Raw genomic sequence first — 19,130 nt, forward strand, 5'->3', positions numbered from 1 at the left:
ATCAAAACAAAAAAAAAACAAATTTGCGTGAAATTACTTTTAAAAAAACTCCAACTTTTCATATATTTCAAAAAATTTAAAATTTTCAAACATAATCCATAAAGATTTAAGCTTTTTAACAAAAAAAAAAAACAGAGGGAGATTTAGAAGAAGAAGGACGAGAAGAGAATGTAGGGCAAAACCAGCCGCTTTGACAGCCAAGGCTAAGGAGAACAGCAAAGCGACCAGGAGCCCCTATCTTCTGATTTGCGCCTACACACCCTTACGGTGCGCCACATTTTTTTTTTCTGGAATTCTCCAAAAAAAAAAGTAACCCTTATCTCGTAGTGGAAATACCACGCTTCCTCTTCCTCAAGAGGGAAGCGCTCGGCCTTAGGCGCTTTCTGCACCTCCCCTTCTAGGGTTTCCTGTTTTATAGGCTTTTCTAATTTTCCCTTTTCACCCCATTAGTTTTCTCTTTTTTCATTCCCACCCCTGTATTTTTCTTCGTTTCTCCTTTGTCCTGCCTCGAAATTTGAGAGAATCTACCAAAGAGAGTTACCACAGTAAATCTACGAAGAAAGATTGCATTTTGGCACTGTACCATCACCAAATGCTTCAGGCAATTAACGTCGTGACCATGTTCATTGCTCACGTATACACGCGCGTGTGTAAATGCAAGAATATATATGTATGTGTGTATGCGTGTATATATACAAATTTGGAAATTTGACACCAACCCAGATGCTAAAATCTGTGATTGCTTCGAAGGATATCAAAACTTTCGGATTTTCTCTTCATTTGGAACAGTTTTATGTAATGATTTTTATCATATACCATAGTTTCGGTGTGGCCTTTAGTTAAGAAGGAGCACATGATAAACGCAATTAAAGTTTAAACACGAGGATTAACAGTGATTTGGAGTGATAATAAGCATACATACAGTGTAAGGATTGTTTTACAATGAACAACAACACATTCTGAAGAAAACACAAAGGCGTTTGATGAACAAACAACAAATGAGGTCAGGCTTATTTTATTTTTATCATGTTGTTTTCTTCATCCAACGGTCGAGATTTACATACACGGTAGTTAGTTTTACATGAGAACTTCACCGTCGTCTGGGGTTAGCAGTGTAGGGATTTGACCATGGTCAACGAAGTCGATCTTGCTCAGTCTCAGACAACACATGACTTGCTCCGGTAGTTCTTCTGGTTTTTGCGCCTGTCTCCATATAAAATCCCAAACAGCAATAAGAAACAGTCTTTGATTAAAGTTTCGATTTTTTCTTGTCTGAACTGCTGCAGAATGATCGATGACTGCTCGAGAGATCAAGTCAATCCGGTTTATCCAACGAATATCTATACAATACGGAAGTTTTTATCACCTGGATGGTTAAACCGAAATCGAGGATTCCATTTTGCAGTCGGTCTCTGAATGCTTCAAGTCCTTTCCGTGATAAGTAGCTGAACCGATGAACATCCAAATCAATCTCGAAGTAGTTAGGACCCTGCAAGAGAGACAGACAGGAACGGAACGGATCATGTCTTGTAACCAAACTGGTTGAAAAGGGGATCAAGATTTTTTTATGAAAGATTCTTGCTTTTAACCTTGTAGAAGTTGTGTTGAGGACGGGAGAGGACGGGTTTTTCATTGTAAGCCTGTACAAGCTTCTTCTCGGCCGAGCCTAGATTGAGATCCTCCGGGTTAACCAACCCGGCCACGATCTTAAGCCTTTCACGGAAGGCAACTGTGTTATCTTTCGCAAACCCTTTCACCTTTTCCATCTCGTCATCGATCAGTTTCTGTAGCAAACGAAAAACCCGTGAACATATTAAGATCAGGGCAAGCTGCAGAAATTTCGGGATCCATAAAAAAATGTCGACTTTTACCCTGATGCTGTCCTGAAATTGCTGAGAGATGTCTTTTTCGTAGTTGTCTTGTAGTTTGAAGTAAAGCACGAGGCTCATACCTTCTCCATCGCTATCGCCGAGGAACATTGCAGCAGGATATGTTGGCAACTGCTCATGAGCCACACAACTGTCATGATCTTTAAATACAGATCCTTTACAAGAACTGCCTCAGCTAGATAAAATCGCCATTTTTTTACATTATTCCAACTCACTACCACATACGATGAATTCTAGAGGTTTTCTCCCTATCTATGCAAAGATGAAAAGGACATCAATGTTTGACCAAGTTACCTGAATGTTGACAATCATAAGAGAAGGGAGTATGGCCTCGGCTTTGATGTCGGGAAGCTCGAGGTGTTGGGCTATGTGATCGATCTTCCTTGGGCAGATGAACAAGTCAACGCCTATCGGAGTGTAAGGACACTGGTTTGGAGCCATGGATTTCTGCTTGTCTCTGCAGAAGCCATTGTTCAACAGTTTAAATCCACCATGAAATCAAATATATAGAGGGTAAAACACGATTCTGGCAGAAGGTAAATACAAAAAAAAAAGGAAGAAAAGAATCCCGGGTCATACTTAAAATAGGATTCTCCACGGAGTTTAAAAGTTGAAGGTGGAAGCTCACACCATCTTCCCGGAGACTGCTTCTCTCTCGCTGAACAAGGAATGATCAATCCCGCCTTTGGACGATACATTACCCTCCTTGATGACCCTTTATGAATCAAGAGTTCAGTTCAACAATACTTGTCAAATAACCGATGGGCAGTACATATGCAAATGTATACGGAATGCTTGAGTGAAGACTGAAACTTACAATGCTCGGTAACTTCCTCTCCATCGCATGATCTCCTCTTAAAAGAAAGCCGGTAAACTGCTGATCTTCTCTTCTGAGAAGTGGGTGAGTTTACAGTCTTGTCGTTGAAACTAAGAGAGGGCATCAACCGGCTCAAGCTGGATCTTAGGGTTTTTTCTTGAGAGTTTCGTTTTTGTTCCTTTAAACCTTTGAAGCTTCCAAAAGATTGGTCCGATAGTTTCGTCTTCTTGTTGTTTCCAGTGATAACGGACAAACCTTTGCTCATAAATTTCTCGGTTTTACCACCATTGATCTTCAAGTAAGTCTCATTGTACTCTTCATACTTTCCCTTCCCATCCACAATGCATGAAGAAGCTTCATACTGAACTACTTGACCATTTGTGTGGTTACCCATCTTCCCACCCGCCGACGATACATTATCAGCTGCAAGAAATCAAATTAGTTGTTTAATTATTATTCATGTTTCAAAATGGCTCCTATTCAAACATTTCATAACTTCTATGGTTATTCGGTTTATGTAAACTTTAGCTATGTCAATTCAAAAGATAAGTAGATTTCGGGCTCTACCTTCATGTAGGCTGATAAAGTCATCATCTGAGTCAGAATCAAGAACACTGACGGAGTCAAACCATGCCTCTTCTTGGGAAATTGCTGCAATAGTAAAGATTAAACAGATCAATTCGAGATCTTTGAACTATCTTTGTCATATATACTGGGAGAACAATCGAGTCACTGACCCCCACAAAAAAATATTGCAATTTTCTGGATGTCGAGGAGACTTGCGAGCATTTTGAAATCAAATACAGCTCGAACATTAAATCAGATAGACGGGTTTTCTTCTGCGTATACAAGTTATACAGGGAATGTATCCAATCTATAGATGCTCACCAAAAGATACTCGGCTCCCGACATCACTGGGTCTTCTCGTGTTTGCACGAGAGATAATATCAGAAACTTTAGACAAGTTTTTGGAAGATTTGTGATGGCTCTTCCTCCGGGGCCAAATTCTTCTTGAATGGGTCGATACACATCCACCCATCGCTACAATTTACTTTGAGGGTCCTGCCGGAGAAAAATACGTCGGTTTCATCTTCAACAGGAATAAACACTAGTGAAAAGCCAATACCAAACATACATCTGCAACACACAAATGCAGGTTCAAATAATGCAAGAAGGAGTGAGCATCAGAATTCAGAACAGAAGCTTCTCTCAAAAAATTAACACATAAGATCTCAACGAGCTTGACAAAACATCCACAGATTAAAAAAAATATAGTAGTGATTTGCTGTTTTTTTACTTGAAAACTTTGAAGAATCCATTGCCTGAGCCATTGATTCAATACTGAGTCAACACATGATTCTCTCAAACATGAAGACGCCCAAGAACCAGTTCCCACAGGGATCCAAGAACAATCAAGAAGATTGAGCTTAAAAAACCATCTCAAAACATAATTTATATCAGACAGGAACTTAAACAGAGTTAATGCCATCACATCATCAAATTCTGGCATCCTCAATGGCTGGCATCACATTGCACCTGATTTGAAGAAAAGCTATGACAATATGTGAAAACCTTATTGCATGTATTAAATAAATCATACATTACAAGAAAAGGGTTGAAATTTTAAAAAATTTAGTAAAAAGCCTTCCGACCAGAGAAATATGGTTAAAAAAAAAGCGTCAACATCACATATACGAACAGGGTTTCCAGATTACAGAAAACATGAAAAAATGGCGAATAAAAAAAATAAAAATTTAGAATACATACGTACAATAATCCCTCCAAATGATACAAAATCCGGTTTATGAATATCATCTGAAGACTTGTGAAGCATATCACATGCATCATGATGGAGAGTACGCAAAAAGAAAAGCTATATTTACCCAGGAGAAAAAAAAAGGCTTTGCATATGAAAAAGATCATAATGGGATCATATGCTCAATCAGGACAGATCCAAAAAGGGGAAAGGTTCAGAATTTCCAAAGCAAAATAGCTTCGGAAACGGGGAAAAAAATCAATTCCGGCGACGATCCACGACATAAAAAAACGTAAGACGAAGCCCAAGCTGGATTACAGCCTGGAGATTGGAAGAAACACCCGACATCGATCGATGATCTACAGGATGATCTTTCTTCTTTTTGCCCAAAAACAAAAAAAAAAATGAAAAATTTTTTACCTGGAAAGAAAGGGGCATGAAAAAGGGAGGTCCCGTTGTTTAGTGTCGGAAAAAGGAATGATCTCCCCTCTTCGTCGTTGCGAAAACAGAACCAGAAGAAACCCTAAGGGTGAGGAAGAGAGCCGAATTTAACGGGTCGAGTTAAACTCAACAATGTCGGATCCCGGCACGGCCACGAACACAGAGGTAGGCTGAATCGCCTGTGCTCAGTGCCCCTCTCTCTCTCTCGATCTCCCTCTCTACCTTTAACTTACCAGACTTTCCTTTTTATTATGAAAAACGTGGAGAGAAGAGAAGCTAAAGGTTGAGAGGGAGGGGGAGACATAATTAACTACACTAATCAGTTCTTTGTATTTCCTTAATCTTCACGTCATTTTATTTTTTTTTCCAACGGCAAACATTTTAATTATATTCGACATATTAATAATAATGACGTCATCACCGGAATAGAGTGGTTTAAACGTCTTATGATTAAGAGTTAATCAACTACTTAATTAATTGTGACAAATTATAATCACTGAAGAGTGTGTGTATATCTAAATTAAAAGAATAAAAAAAAAGAACCGAAGATAAGAAACTTTTTGGAAACCGAACCGAGGACAAAAGAAACTTCTTGGAAACAAGCCATCCCTCGTCTCGCTTCCGATCACGAGCCATCGTGCCCTTTCTGTTCGTTTTCGATCTCTCCCAATCTCCATCGTATCAGGTAGGCTGATTCTGTTTCCATCGATTCCATTTTTTCCGCTTTCTTGGTCTTTGAAACGGTTCAAATCGAGCACGAATTCTTCGATCTGTGCTGGCACTTTTATTGGCCTCTGATTCGCGTGATTTTCGCTTGTACCATATTTTCTCTCGTTTGCTCTGTGTTCTTGATGAGTTCAATTAGGTCTGAATCGCATCTTCTGTTGCCGCGTTTCAGGATCATCGGTTATAAATTCGCTTGTTTAGCGGGTTGATTTTGCGCTGGAAATTCGTTCTAGGCCTTATGAATTCCGTCGATGGTTTATTCTACCCGCTGTTCACTTTAGGTGTACAGACAACTGAAAGATGATACTGCTAGGGTTTATGCATACCAGATCAATTAACGTTACTCCGATTGGGATGTCAGACTTAATTTTGCCTGGTGTTCATGTGGTTTTCGTTTGTCGAGATGTGGTTGTCAGCTTTATATCTGCATTCAGATGATTTTCGATGCTTGAAATTGTCAATAGGGTTTAGGAATGCCTATTGATAGGTCTGTTTTGTGGTAAGGGCTCCTCATTTGTTGAATTCAAATGGCATCTAGACGAAATGCACGATACACACAGCTTCCGGGTGATGAAGATGAAGATGGATTTGCCAATGGTGGTGGAAGGAGAACTTTTGATCCCAGATTTGATTATATGCCAAAAGCGCTTAATAGAGTGCCATGGAAATCCATAGCACTAGCAGTGTTTCTTCTACTCCTCGGTTGCTTGCTTCTCTTCCTTGCATTTTTCATCTTTACTGGTCACATGGAAGGAGACAGCTCGCAGGGTTATGCACTCCTTGTCCTTGGAGTCCTCACTTTCCTCCCTGGTATGTGTTAGAGATTTCGCTAGTTGTTTTCTTTTGGTATTTTCATCTTGTTTCTCTCGCTATCCATTATTAAATAATTATTATACTTGATTTTTTAGGTTATGACTTTAAGGTTGGTTGTGTATCTTGAGATTGAAGGTGTTAAATCAATTAGCATAATAAACATTCGTTTTCCTACATTTATTTGTTACAGAAGTTCTTTTGTTTTTCTGTTTAGTGCGATACCATTCCACTAGGATATCATTGTTTGGTGCATATTAGAATGCACAGAAATGTATACTTGTAGAATGTTGTGTATTTTGCAATTTAAATCTGGTGAGGTAAAGGAAATGTTGTTCACATGTGTTGGCCATTGGGATCATAAGGTGATTTCCTTCATTGGAAACCATTTTCTGACTGAGAGTTCTTAACTAGTGATTCAATCAAGTTCTAGTAGAAAAAGGGTGATTGTTAAGACACGTATTAAGAATTGGTTGAAGCTCTGAATCCGACTTTTAAGTTTCTAGTTTCTATCTTTGTTGCTTGCTTTCTTCATGTGTTCATCTGAGAAGTTTTTTTTTTCGGGGTGTAGGCTTCTACGAAACCCGGATTGCTTACTATTCATGGAGGGGTGCCGAAGGCTATAATTTTGCTGCCATTCCAGGTTACTGAAAAACTCGAACACAGCCATGATATTTTCTTGTTTCCCACTTTCCCGGAGTTGGAGAATTCAAGGAAAATCTGTGCATAGAAAGTTGGTTTTGTTGTTGATAAGTGAGTAATGGGGAATGTAGTTCAGGTTTGAAGACTAATCATCATCACCCAGATGCTCTTTTGTATACTTGAAGAATCTGAGATCTGGCTTTGTTAGTTGAGATGGATTCTTTTTAGATCTCAAGATTGTGTGTGTGTGTTTGTCTGTGTGTTTTCTGTTGATCCAAATTTTGATTTTTGTACCCTTATTTTGTTACATGTGTTATGTGCTGTTAAATCCTCCTCTTATATGTCTGTATGGTATCTTAATGTTAAATACCCGAATTTTGGATATTCTAATGAATCAGATATACTCAAATTTAGGATATTGAATAAGTTTTCACCTTCACATAAATTATACGACTCCAGTGGTGCCGGATTCGTTCTCCTCTACTCTCGTGGGTTTTTACAGTTTTTATAACGGTAATATTATTATTATTTTAGTTTTATATTGAATTCTGTTTGATTTAATTTAATTTTTTATTAATAAAAATATTTCTTTTTTATAAAAATATTCAGTTTTTCAATTAGTCTGGTCGGTTATATACTATTTGATTAAAATGAGTTTATTTATTTGATTATTGACTAAATAAATCGTCTCTAACTTTTTTCTCTTTGATATACTAATATTCCGTATAAATCATATACCCAGTTTGGTTTTCCTTATTTGTTTTTTCAATAATAATAATAATAATAATACCCTTGCAAAAGTACAAAAATAGATCGTCGAACAAACATCAAACGTATCAGGGAAACATGGTGGGGAGGAATAAATAAAAGAAAAGAAAAAGAGAGGGGGAGAGAGCGATCTCCGTTCTCCGTTCTCCGGTCTACCCCGATCCCGAGCTCTCCTGGAGGATCCGCCAAATTTGCTGGTCCTTTGAGCCTCTGCCAACAGTCTCTCTGCCGTGATCTCCAACCAGGTACACTGATCTTTGTCTCGATCCACGTTCTCCGCCGCCTTCCCGTTTCCAAGCAGTCTAAATCGGGCTGGGATTTCGTTAGGCGCTTAACTGAATTTTGATTAGCTCACGAGACCCGTATTCTTTGCTGGTTTGAGATTTCTTTCGGATTGCTTCCGTTCCTAGTGAGCTCAGTTAGATCTGAATTTCGTGTTCTTTTTTTTTTTTTTTGCTTTGGTCCCATTTCTGCTTTAAAAGTAACCAAATTTTTGCGGAATTTGTGTCCCATGGTGAAGTTTCAATTACTGGAACTGTAAAATTTGTGATTGGAAGAGTTGATTTTCGAGATCAGCGCTGCATTTGTTTTTGAATTATGTTAAGGTTTAGGAAATCAGATATTGAGCGCCGGAGAGAGAAACTTGTAGAGTTCAGTGGATGGAGACTTGTGGTTCTGTGTCTGAAAAACCAAACTCTTTCATTGACGGATACTGTGGAAGTTTGTTCCTCTGACAGGATTGATTTTCTTGAATGTTATCCGTGTCATTTGGTGGAGCAAAATTATGATTCTTTTGAGTTTTTACAGATCTTTGTTTATTATGTAATCTAAGATATAAATGTTGGACATGTTGGTTTGTTGAGGCTTCTGCTTTGCTTGTTGACATTTTCTGTCAAGGGTTCGTAAGCTGTTTCTGTAATTTTTGTTTATTTTTGTCTAAGTATGTAGGTTTACATAAATTTGCAGGCTGCATGATTCATGTGTGATTTTGTTCTGGAGCCAAGAGCTTGGGATGACTATGGGGCATTTAAGTTCTCCCTCAGGAAGCAACCCATTCAAGTATTGTCACTCCAAATCTTCGAAAGGTGCCCTGGCATCCACGATCAATTCCGAAATCAGTGCAGTGCTGGCTGTGATGCGGAGAAATGTACGGTGGGGTGTCCGCTATATCCCAGATGATGACCAGTTAGAACATTCTCTTGTCCATTCTTTGAAAGAATTGCGTAAGCAGATTTTTTCTTGGCAAAGCAATTGGCAAAGTGTTGACCCTAAATTGTATATCCAGCCATTTTTGGATGTTATACGGTCCGATGAAACTGGGGCTCCAATTACTGGTGTCGCTTTGTCATCTGTCTACAAGATCTTAACCCTCGACATTCTTACCCTTGACACTGTAAATGTGGAAGAGGCAATACATCTGATAGTTGATGCCGTAAAGAGCTGCCGTTTTGAGGTAACTGATCCAGCCTCAGAGGAAGTGGTTCTAATGAAGATACTTCAGGTTCTTCTGGCTTGCGTGAAAAGTAAGGCATCTTTTCGGTTGAGTAATCTTGATGTTTGCACCATTGTCAACACATGTTTGCGTGTTGTTCATCAATCAAGCTCCAAAAGTGAATTGTTGCAGCGTATAGCACGTCACACGATGCATGAACTGGTTAGATGCATCTTCTCGCAGCTGTCCTATATCAGCCCATCAGAGCATTCATTGGCTAATGGAAGCAGATCACATGTTGGGGATACGGTAAATTATTTTATTGGTTCCTATTAACCTTTTGGTGATATGTAGGATTCATTCATCTCCTATAGGTAGAGTGTTTGAACTCTTCCTGACGCTAGCTGTTCTCCGAACTTTTCTATACCAATATGGTGGAAGTTTATGATCAAAAGGACATAAAATCTAGCTCACCAAGCTACACAGTTTCTGACACCACTTATTTTACTAACTCAGCGATATCATTTTGCGCGCTGCATAGCAGGAAATTTTATTTTCTTAAAGTTTATGCACTTGACCCAAGTGTTCAAGTTTTAAGCTGGATTGCATTTGTCAAACTAGTAGATACTAACCTTAGTCTACTTTTTGCACGCAAAGTTCTGAAACTTTTCCTTTTTTTTTCTGTTTAGGTGGGAACAGTGGACTGGGATCAGAATTCTCTAGATAAACAGGTAGAAAATGGAAATATTGGTAGTGAATCTGATACTCCGAGCGCTACTAAAAATTCTTCAAGTGCTGTATCGGAAATTCCAGAAACAGGACTGAGGAACGGTGAAAGGAGCACTGAGGTAAACGATTCCGTGAATGTAGATGAAAACGGTGAAAATGCAATGATGGAGCCATTTGGTATCCCGTGCATGGTAGAGATATTTCATTTCTTGTGTTCTCTGTTGAACATCAGAGAGAACAATGAAGTCAGCTCCAGATCTAATCCTATAGCATTTGATGAAGACGTCCCTCTTTTTGCTCTGGGTTTAATAAATTCTGCTATAGAACTAGGAGGATCTTCATTCCGTGAACACCCAAAGTTGTTGAGACTGATCCAGGATGAACTATTCTGTAACCTGATGCAGTTTGGTTTATCAATGAGTCCTCTGATTCTTTCTACCGTTTGCAGCATCTTTCTGAATCTCTATTTGAATCTGCGCACTGAGCTTAAGGTACAGCTTGAAGCTTTCTTTTCATACGTTCTTCTGAGGATTGCACAGAACAAATATGGGTCTTCGTACCAACAACAGGAGGTTGCCATGGAGGCCCTGGTTGATCTTTGCGGACAGCGTGCATTTATGGCTGAAATGTATGCTAATTTTGACTGTGATATAACCTGCATTAACGTGTTCGAGGACGTCACAAATCTGTTATCCAAGAATGCTTTCCCAGTCAATGGGCCTTTATCTGCTATGCATATACTTGCCTTGGATGGTTTAATTTCCATGGTTCAGGGAATGGCTGAGAGGGTAGGTGAGGAATTATTGCCTGCTGTGGATGCTTCTACATATCAAGAGGCATATGAAGCGTTTTGGACGGTAAGATGCGCGAACTATGGAGATCCCAACTTTTGGGTTCCGTTTGTCCGTAAGACCAAACACGTAAAGAAAAGGTTGATGGTTGGAGCTGATCATTTCAACCGTGATCCTAAAAAGGGCTTACAATTTCTCCAAGGGATGCACTTGTTTCCTGAGATCCTTGACCCAGAGAGTGTGGCAGCTTTCTTTAGGTATACATGTGGTTTAGATAAGAACCTCATAGGAGATTTTCTGGGAAATCACGACCCATTCTGTGTTCAGGTGCTTCATGAATTTGCAAAAACGTTTGACTTCCGCCACATGAACCTAGACACAGCCCTCCGTCTTTTCTTGGGTACTTTCAGGTTGCCTGGTGAGTCACAGAAGATACAGAGGGTCCTAGAGGCTTTTTCTGAAAGATACTATGAGCAAGGGAACGATGAGCGAGGTGTTCGAAGGATATGAGCGTCAATACTGCGAGCTCTCTGCAAATCTCTCAAAGAAGTGTACCTCAGCTATTGCTCTTGATGGAGGTATATTGACATCTTGAATCTTTTCTGGAGTATGATTCCTTTTTTAGGATTTTAGCCTTAAGGATTCCTTGAAAATCGACGTGCCGTTCGAGTTGCTTCGAGACAATTTACTGATTTTAGCTTGTAAAAAGTTAGATTGTTTTCGGTTTTGTGTTTGATGCAGTGGTGCTGAACACGGATCAACACAACGTGCAGGTCAAGAAAAAGATGACTGAATCTGATTTCATCCGTAACAATCGGTGCATCAATGGGGGAGAAGACCTTCCAAAAGAATACTTGTCCGAGCTTTATCATTCCATCTGTGAGAATGAAATTTTGATGATCCCGGATCAGGAAACTGGCTTCTCAATAATGACAGCCAGCCAGTGGATTAGTGTGATCTACAAGTCAAGAGAAACCAGTCCATATATCATCTGTGATGCCTCGGCACATCTGGACCGAGACATGTTCTCGATCCTGTCCGGTCCCACTGTAGCAGCTGCATCAGTAGTTTTCGATCAAGCAGAGCAAGAGGGTGTTTTACAGAGATGTGTTGATGGGTTCTTGGCCATTGCTAAACTTTCAGCATATTATCATTTAGATAGTGTTCTGAACGATCTGGTCGTGTCTCTGAGCAAATTCACGCCCCTCTTGGCGCCTTTATCCGAGGATGAAACTGTTCTTGCTCTAGTGGATTATGCAAGAACACGAATGGCAACTGCAGCAGTTTTCTCGATTGCACATAAATACGGTGACTATATCCGTTCTGGCTGGAAAAGTGTACTGGAATGCGTCTTAAGCTTACAGAAACTCAAGCTTTTACCAGCTCATATGGCCAGTGATGCGACCGAGGATACCAAGCCGTCATCTAGTAACCCAGAGCAGGAAAGACCTTCAACAATGCCCTTACCGGTTATGCAGGTTCATTCCTCTTCCACACCTCGTAGATCATCTAGTCTAATTGGTCGGTTTAGCCAACTTTTGTATTTTGATACGGAGGAAACAAAGCCACAGCCAACCGAGGAAGAGCTGGCAGCTCATAAGCAAGCTCGTGAGATAGTGAAAGATTTTCACATCGATAGCATATTCTCTGAGAGCAAATTCCTCCAAGCCGAGTCTTTGCAACAGCTTGTGAACCCCCTCATAACCGCAGCGGAGAAAGACGGAGACAGTGCAGTCTTCTGCTTAGAGCTACTGATTACAATCACGCTGAATAACCGAGACAGGATTCTACTGATATGGCAAGCTGTTTACGAGTACATTGCAAATGTTGTTCAATCAACTTCAGTTCCATCCACGCTCGTGGAAAAAGCTGTATTTGGTCTCTTGAAGATATGCCAAAGATTATTGCCTTACAAGGAGAACCTCACGGATGAACTTCTCAAGTCACTTCAGCTCATCCTGAAGCTCAACGCCCGAGTAGCTGATGCATATTGTGAAACCATCACACGAGAAGTCGCTCATCTCGTAAAAGCAAACGCAACCCACATCAGATCACATATCGGGTGGCGCACAATCATATCTCTCCTATCCATCACAGCCCGGCATCCAGAAGCTTCCGAGTCTGGATTCGAAGCCCTTGTGTTTATAATGTCGGAAGGGGCTCACCTTTTACCGTCAAACTATATTCTCTGTTTGGACGCAGCAAGACAGTTTGCTGAGTCCCGAGTTGGCGAAATTTCTCGGTCTATCTCAGCCATTGACTTAATGGCAAACTCTGTGTTCTGTCTCGGAAAATGGTCTCGCGAGGCTAAAAACTCGGTCGGAGAGGATGCGGCCGAGAAACTAAATCAAGACATCGGCGAGATGTGGATAAGACTTGTGAACAGCCTCAAAAGGGTATGTCTGGATCAACGAGACGAAGTGAGAAACCATTCCATCTTAATGGTTCAGAGATCGGTAGCCGGAGCAGACGGGTTCCCATTACCGCCGGATCTTTGGTTCCGGTGCTTCGACTCGGTCATCTTCCCATTACTCGACGAACTCCTCGAAATTTCCCGAGAGAAGGCCGGAAAAACCTTTGGGAAATCAGCAGAGGAAACACTCGTTCTCGCCACAAAGCTCATGTCAAAGGCGTTCCTACAGTCTCTCGAGTACCTCTGGAAGCAACCCTCCTTCTGCAAACTCTGGCTCGGGGTCCTGATCCGTCTCGAGACCTACATGTCGGCGAAATTCCGAGGAAAACGGAGCGAGAAGATCCACGAACTCATCCCGGAGCTCCTCAAGAACACGTTGCTGGTCATGAAGACATCGGGAATTCTCTTGCCAGGTGAAGACGTTGGCAGTGACAGCTTCTGGCAACTGACATGGCTCCATGTAAAGAAGACCTGTCCTTCACTTTTCTCCGAAATTTTCCCTCAGGACGAAATCGAGCATTTGCAGAGACAAAATGCCAAGGCCGGAGAAGTTCTGTTACCGGAAAACGGGACTCCTGCCTGAAGACTGAAGAAGCTCGGAAGATTTGGTCGGAATTTTTCTATCTTATTTGTTTCTACGACTTGAAGGAAGAGAGAAAGAGAAAAAGGTTTATGGCAGTACAGTAATATACAGGAGGATCAGAAAAGAGGAACACTGAGTTACTATATTGAATTTTTTGCAGTATAGCTTAAAACTTTTACCCCACAAATTCGTTAATTTTCTGGTATGAAAATGTTGCCATCTTTGTTGTGTTTTTATTATTATTATTATTATTATTATTATTATTATTATTATTATTATTATTATTATTATTATTATTATTATTATTATTATTATTATTATTATTATTATTATTATTATTATTATTATTATTATTATTATTATTATTATTATTATTATTATTATTATTATTATTATTATTATTATTATTATTATTATGTGTGTAGATCAAATTAGGAGGTTTTTCATATAAAAATGTTATTTGTCAAGCATTCTACTACTTCTAGTGTGTTCATAACAATGTATTCAGGTGAAAAATCGAACCGATTTTAACTGTCATCTTATAAACATCAAATGATTATAATTTTAATAATCAAAAAATAAAAGTGAATGTAAATTTAAAATGAAAATAGTCAAATTTTATTTTTTTATCATTTTCAACCAAAGATAAATCAAATTCAATATAAAAATTAAATATTATAGTTTTTCTAAAAATAAATTAATCAAGTATAATCAAATCAAAATTTGAAATTCGAAATGATTATCTTGATATTTTTTTTGGGACAAACTTAAAAATAACCTTAAACTTTCACACTTACACAAAAAAACCTTCTATTTAAAATTACTTATAAATTGTTTAAAATCAAATTTTCACTTTAAATTTGTTATAAAAAATTATCAACTATCAATTTTAATAAAAACAATTATCATCTATCTAAATTACTCAAAAAAATAATAATGTTTTACATTTATTATAAAAATCTATAAAATTTAAATAGAAAATATATAGAAATAATTCTAGAAGTACAAGAAAAATATAACATTTCAATATTTAACATTTATATAAATATTATAAACATCAATCTATATATAATAATATACAAATATTATACTTAAAATTGAGTATATTTTATTGTTGTCAATATTATATTTAAAATTTTATCATATATTAATATTTTAAAGGTTGTAAATTGTGTATATTTTATTGGTTGTAAATATAAGAGATAATATATATATATATATATATATATTTTCTAAAATAAAATAAAAATATGGTAATTTTTACATGTAATATTGTAAATTGAGTATATTTTATTTGCTATAGATTTTTATATTTAGAATGAAATATTTTTTATAACTTCAAATCATTGATGATTTTGTTTTATTGAATTATTATAGAAATCTATGAAAAAAAAATTAATTGTTACAAAAAATCAAATTAATAGTTTGGAACTATCGAAATACTAAAATATTACAATATGATAAATTTAAATAAATATTATATTTTTATTGTGATTTTTAGGATTATATAAATTATATATGTTTTCTGTCCAAATTTAATAGATTTTTATAATTAATGTAAAACATTATATGTTTTGAGTAATTTAGATAAATAATAATTTTTTTCTTAAAATTAATTATTGATGTTTTTTTATAACAAATTTAAAATGGAAGATTAGTTTTAAATAATTTATATAGTTGATGATCTTTTTTATTCCAAACTAATAGTTGATGGTTTTTTATAATTAATTTTAAATAAAGTTTTTTTTGGGTGTAGTTGTAATAGTTGGAGGTTTTTTTTAGCTTTATCATTTTTTTAAAATTGATATTATCGTAAAAATAATATTCTTTATAGTATAGGGTTTTTTAAGTGATGATTTTACATAATATGGAATTTTTCATTTAGGTTTTAATAATTGTCGAAATTCATTTTCCCTAATTGAATCCCTTGGGGAAAAGTAAAGGAGAGAAAGTGTCAACAGCTAATACAACCGAAGCAACCGTGTGTCTAAATTTCCCTAACGGAATCACCATTTCCCATCGATTTCTTCATTATCGTCATCATCATCCTGTTCCAGAATTCTCTTCATCCTCTCTCCGGCGATCCAATCCAGGTTGCCGCGTACCTCTCCGATTCTCCGATCATCTCAGGTACCGTCGATCTTCGTCTTTTCTCTTTTTTGCTTCCAGTTTTCGATATCTTTGTCGGAATCTCCCTTTCCAGATTCAGCGGTGAACTCTTTCTTTTCCCCGATTTCCTGGCGCCCCATTGATTCTTTGTCTTTCTTCCTTCCGATCTCTGAATTTTGCTCATTTTCGGTTCCCATTTCCGATGTCTTTTTTCTTTGTGATAGATCTGTCATTGTTCATGCGATTTTCCTGTATTACGATTTAGGTTAGAATCGATGATATGGAGGGATTTTGGATTGTTTTCTCACATTAGCATGGATGAAAATGGTTTTCCCTTCTTTTGGTAATGCAAAGAGAATTTGGGGTTTGTCGCCTTTTTGATTAATCTGGAATGTGGATGAGATTTTAAATTTGATTTAGCTTGGGATAGTGATCTTAGGTACGGCTTAAGCTGTCTCAGCAGAATTTGGACAAAGCCTTTTCTGGGAACGATGAGCGAGGTGTTCGAAGGATATGAGCGTCAATACTGCGAGCTCTCTGCAAATCTCTCAAAGAAGTGTACCTCAGCTATTGCTCTTGATGGAGGTATATTGACATCTTGAATCTTTTCTGGAGTATGATTCCTTTTTTAGGATTTTAGCCTTAAGGATTCCTTGAAAATCGACGTGCCGTTCGAGTTGCTTCGAGACAATTTACTGATTTTAGCTTGTAAAAAGTTAGATTGTTTTCGGTTTTGTGTTTGATGCAGTGGTGCTTCTTTAGACCCATGAGTGCTGGGAATTTTTTCTGTTTGCTTCATTTGCAAGGATATAGTTTCTCACTTTGTTTTCTTACCTTAGGTTGTGAATCACTCAGAAATTAGGGTATTGATTGGAATAAATCATATCCATCAGTGTCTATTAGTGCCATGATTTCTCTTATTTTGTAGGATTATGTTCTGATATTTAAAACTTGGGATTTAAGGTGGTGTTGTTGTTATGTTCTGATATTTGCTTGCCTTTACTAACATAACATTGATGAGACCTTGTTGATTTGCAGAACAAAAGAAGCAGAAGCTATCCGAAATAAAATCAGGCCTGGAGGATGCAGAAGGATTGGTATGTGATATCCATAGCTCAGATGATGATTTTTCCTGTCTTGCCATTTGCCTTTGATGGTGGCTGTACCGCTTGTTCCAGATCAGGAAAATGGACCTAGAGGCTAGAAGCCTGCCACCCAATGTCAAGTCAAACCTTCTTGTCAAGTTGAGGGAATACAAATCTGATCTGAACAATCTCAAAAGTGAAGTGAAGAGAATTACGTCTGGAAACTTGAATGCAGCTGCCCGGGATGAGTTGCTGGAAGCTGGAATGGCTGACACAATGACGGTATGTAAGAACATTAATTTCTTTTCCTTTTCTATTTCCCCAATTCCAATTGTGATAGTAAAAGATCATCTTACAACTATGGCTGATATGCATGGGCTAGGCTTCGGCTGATCAAAGATCAAGATTGATGATGTCAACGGAGCGATTGGGTCGTACCACTGACAGAGTCAAGGATAGTCGAAGAACCATGCTGGAAACTGAAGAACTTGGTGTTTCAATCCTTCAAGACTTGCACTCTCAAAGACAGTCTCTTTTACACGCCCACAACACGGTATTTCTCCGCACACGACTTTTTCTAATTCCATTCATGATTTGCCCCTGGTACAAAACCACTCGATTAGTTGCTTCATTTTAGCTCTTAACCAGAAAAAAAAATCAACTGGCTATGGAAAATATTATCCATCCTAGAGATCAAGGTTGAAAGTTGATAGAATTGTCCAGTTTGATTATGGTAGTTAATGAACCATAAAAGGATTCATAAGAAATAAACAAGAGAATAGGGAAAAAAGTGACCAAAAATCCAGTGAAGTTGTGCCTAAGTCATTTTTTAACCTTGAAGTTTTGTCCTTTATGAAACCACCATCCCTGAAATTTTACATGTCATGAACATAAATCCACAGATGGTGGTGTATGATGACATGAAATTGTTGAGCATTGTCTTGATATAGGAAATGGTCATATTTTTGTAGTTAAGATCTGTGACCTTAATGGTAAGGCGGGAATCTTGAACATTTGCTTTTCAAGAGTTCCCAGCACTTAGGGGCTGGATTCATCAACTGCATCTGAATGATAGGAATTTGTGCTTTAACTGAGATTAGACTTGAATGCAACAGCTTCATGGAGTGGACGAGAACATAGGGAAGAGCAAGAAAATATTGACGGGAATGACGAGGAGGATGAACAGGAACAAATGGACAATCGGAGCCATCATCACTGTCCTTGTTATTGCCATCATCATCATCTTGTACTTCAAAATCACCAAGTAAGTAAAAGCCTCCCTCTCTTTGATGAATTTAATTCCCAGTGAAAATCTCTGAAACTGAAGAAACCCATGTTGGTTTTGTTGGATCTATCTTATCCTTTTGTATTGGAAGTGTGAAGTGTTGTGTCCTGTCTGAAAGTTGTGTAAGTGGCAAAAATATCTTCTGTATTCTTTCAACTCTGCTGTTCTAAGCAAAGCAACACTAGTGATTTTGCTTTGCATTTTTTTTTTTTTTAATTCGGAAGTTCACCGGATTTTTGCGTATTTACCTCAATTAAATTGTACATACTGCCCCAACGATTACTCGATAAGACAAATACAGTCCAACCCCTTTTAACCAGCTACAACATTATACAAAACTTTAATAGTTTTGAGATTTGATCATGAGCTTACACTTTGCTATTCAAGATTCAGATATCATTAGGAAAAATTGTTTCAACCCTTTTTTTTAATTAAACCAGACGAGCAAGCTGCCATGACGGTGACTTATATATGGACAACCACAAAAAAATATATATTTATTTAACAGAAGAAAAAAAAAGAAGAGAATAGATTTAATTATTAAAAAAAGAGAGAGAAAAGATCTGACGAGATGAATGTAGAGAAGCAAAAATGGACCCAAACCCATTGGGCCTAATTAATGGGCCATTTGACGGATTGATTTTCTGCGTGAACTAATGCTTTCAATAAAACAAATTAAAAAAAGCGTTACGCGCCACGTGGATTTTTCATTTACAATGATTGACTTTGTTCATTTCGAGTAAATCAGAAAAGTGACCGCTAATCACGTGCAACCACGTGGCATTGCGAGGCTTCCCGCGTAGTGGTCGGCATGTAAACAGCAATCAATGTGGGGTCCATATAATCAGACGAAG

General features: G+C 37.8%; 4 protein-coding genes across 10 annotated transcripts; 3 read left to right on the forward strand and 1 right to left on the reverse strand.

The window, feature by feature from the left end:
* Positions 1–857: 857 nt before the first annotated feature.
* Positions 858–5,154, reverse strand: LOC104823011. 3 transcript variants are annotated; one of them, XM_010554414.2, is made up of 10 exons: positions 4,883–5,154; positions 3,595–3,768; positions 3,274–3,357; positions 2,707–3,129; positions 2,469–2,604; positions 2,184–2,346; positions 1,872–2,000; positions 1,590–1,784; positions 1,367–1,489; positions 858–1,203 (listed from the first exon to the last, which is right to left on the reverse strand). In XM_010554414.2, exons 2-10 carry the CDS (start codon positions 3,743–3,745, stop codon positions 1,078–1,080), a joined length of 1,530 nt encoding a protein of 509 aa, XP_010552716.1. In that variant the 5' UTR covers positions 3,746–3,768; positions 4,883–5,154; the 3' UTR covers positions 858–1,077. The 3 variants fall into 3 exon arrangements, with proteins under 3 accessions (XP_010552716.1, XP_010552733.1, XP_010552724.1); XM_010554431.2 differs by having other exon boundaries at positions 3,595–3,796; XM_010554422.2 differs by having other exon boundaries at positions 3,595–3,843.
* Positions 5,155–5,443: 289 nt separating this feature from the next.
* On the forward strand, positions 5,444–7,465 carry LOC104823026 (transmembrane protein 230). 3 transcript variants are annotated; one of them, XM_010554448.2, is made up of 3 exons: positions 5,444–5,588; positions 5,802–6,439; positions 7,011–7,465. In XM_010554448.2, the coding sequence occupies exons 2-3, from the start codon at positions 6,157–6,159 to the stop codon at positions 7,088–7,090; spliced, it is 363 nt and encodes a 120-aa protein (XP_010552750.1). In that variant the 5' UTR covers positions 5,444–5,588; positions 5,802–6,156; the 3' UTR covers positions 7,091–7,465. The 3 variants fall into 3 exon arrangements, with proteins under 3 accessions (XP_010552750.1, XP_010552758.1, XP_010552742.1); XM_010554456.2 differs by having other exon boundaries at positions 6,094–6,439; XM_010554440.2 differs by having other exon boundaries at positions 5,445–5,588; positions 6,134–6,439.
* A 435-nt stretch (positions 7,466–7,900) lies between these two features.
* On the forward strand, positions 7,901–14,030 carry LOC104823043 (ARF guanine-nucleotide exchange factor GNL1). The gene is made up of 4 exons (XM_010554468.1): positions 7,901–8,094; positions 8,816–9,590; positions 9,971–11,296; positions 11,515–14,030. The coding sequence occupies exons 2-4, from the start codon at positions 8,862–8,864 to the stop codon at positions 13,795–13,797; spliced, it is 4,338 nt and encodes a 1,445-aa protein (XP_010552770.1). The 5' UTR covers positions 7,901–8,094; positions 8,816–8,861; the 3' UTR covers positions 13,798–14,030.
* Positions 14,031–15,750: 1,720 nt separating this feature from the next.
* Positions 15,751–18,519, forward strand: LOC104823052 (vesicle transport v-SNARE 13). Of its 3 annotated transcripts, none has more exons than XM_010554495.2 (6): positions 15,751–15,927; positions 16,327–16,491; positions 16,945–17,003; positions 17,085–17,273; positions 17,374–17,544; positions 18,107–18,519. In XM_010554495.2, the coding sequence occupies exons 2-6, from the start codon at positions 16,398–16,400 to the stop codon at positions 18,257–18,259; spliced, it is 666 nt and encodes a 221-aa protein (XP_010552797.1). In that variant the 5' UTR covers positions 15,751–15,927; positions 16,327–16,397; the 3' UTR covers positions 18,260–18,519. The 3 variants fall into 3 exon arrangements, with proteins under 3 accessions (XP_010552797.1, XP_010552782.1, XP_010552790.1); XM_010554480.2 differs by having other exon boundaries at positions 16,337–16,491; XM_010554488.2 differs by having other exon boundaries at positions 16,346–16,491.
* Positions 18,520–19,130: the final 611 nt, after the last annotated feature.

The sequence above is a fragment of the Tarenaya hassleriana genome, unplaced genomic scaffold (genome assembly GCF_000463585.1).
Source record: "Tarenaya hassleriana unplaced genomic scaffold, ASM46358v1 Cleome1, whole genome shotgun sequence".
NCBI classification, from domain to species: domain Eukaryota; kingdom Viridiplantae; phylum Streptophyta; class Magnoliopsida; order Brassicales; family Cleomaceae; genus Tarenaya; species Tarenaya hassleriana.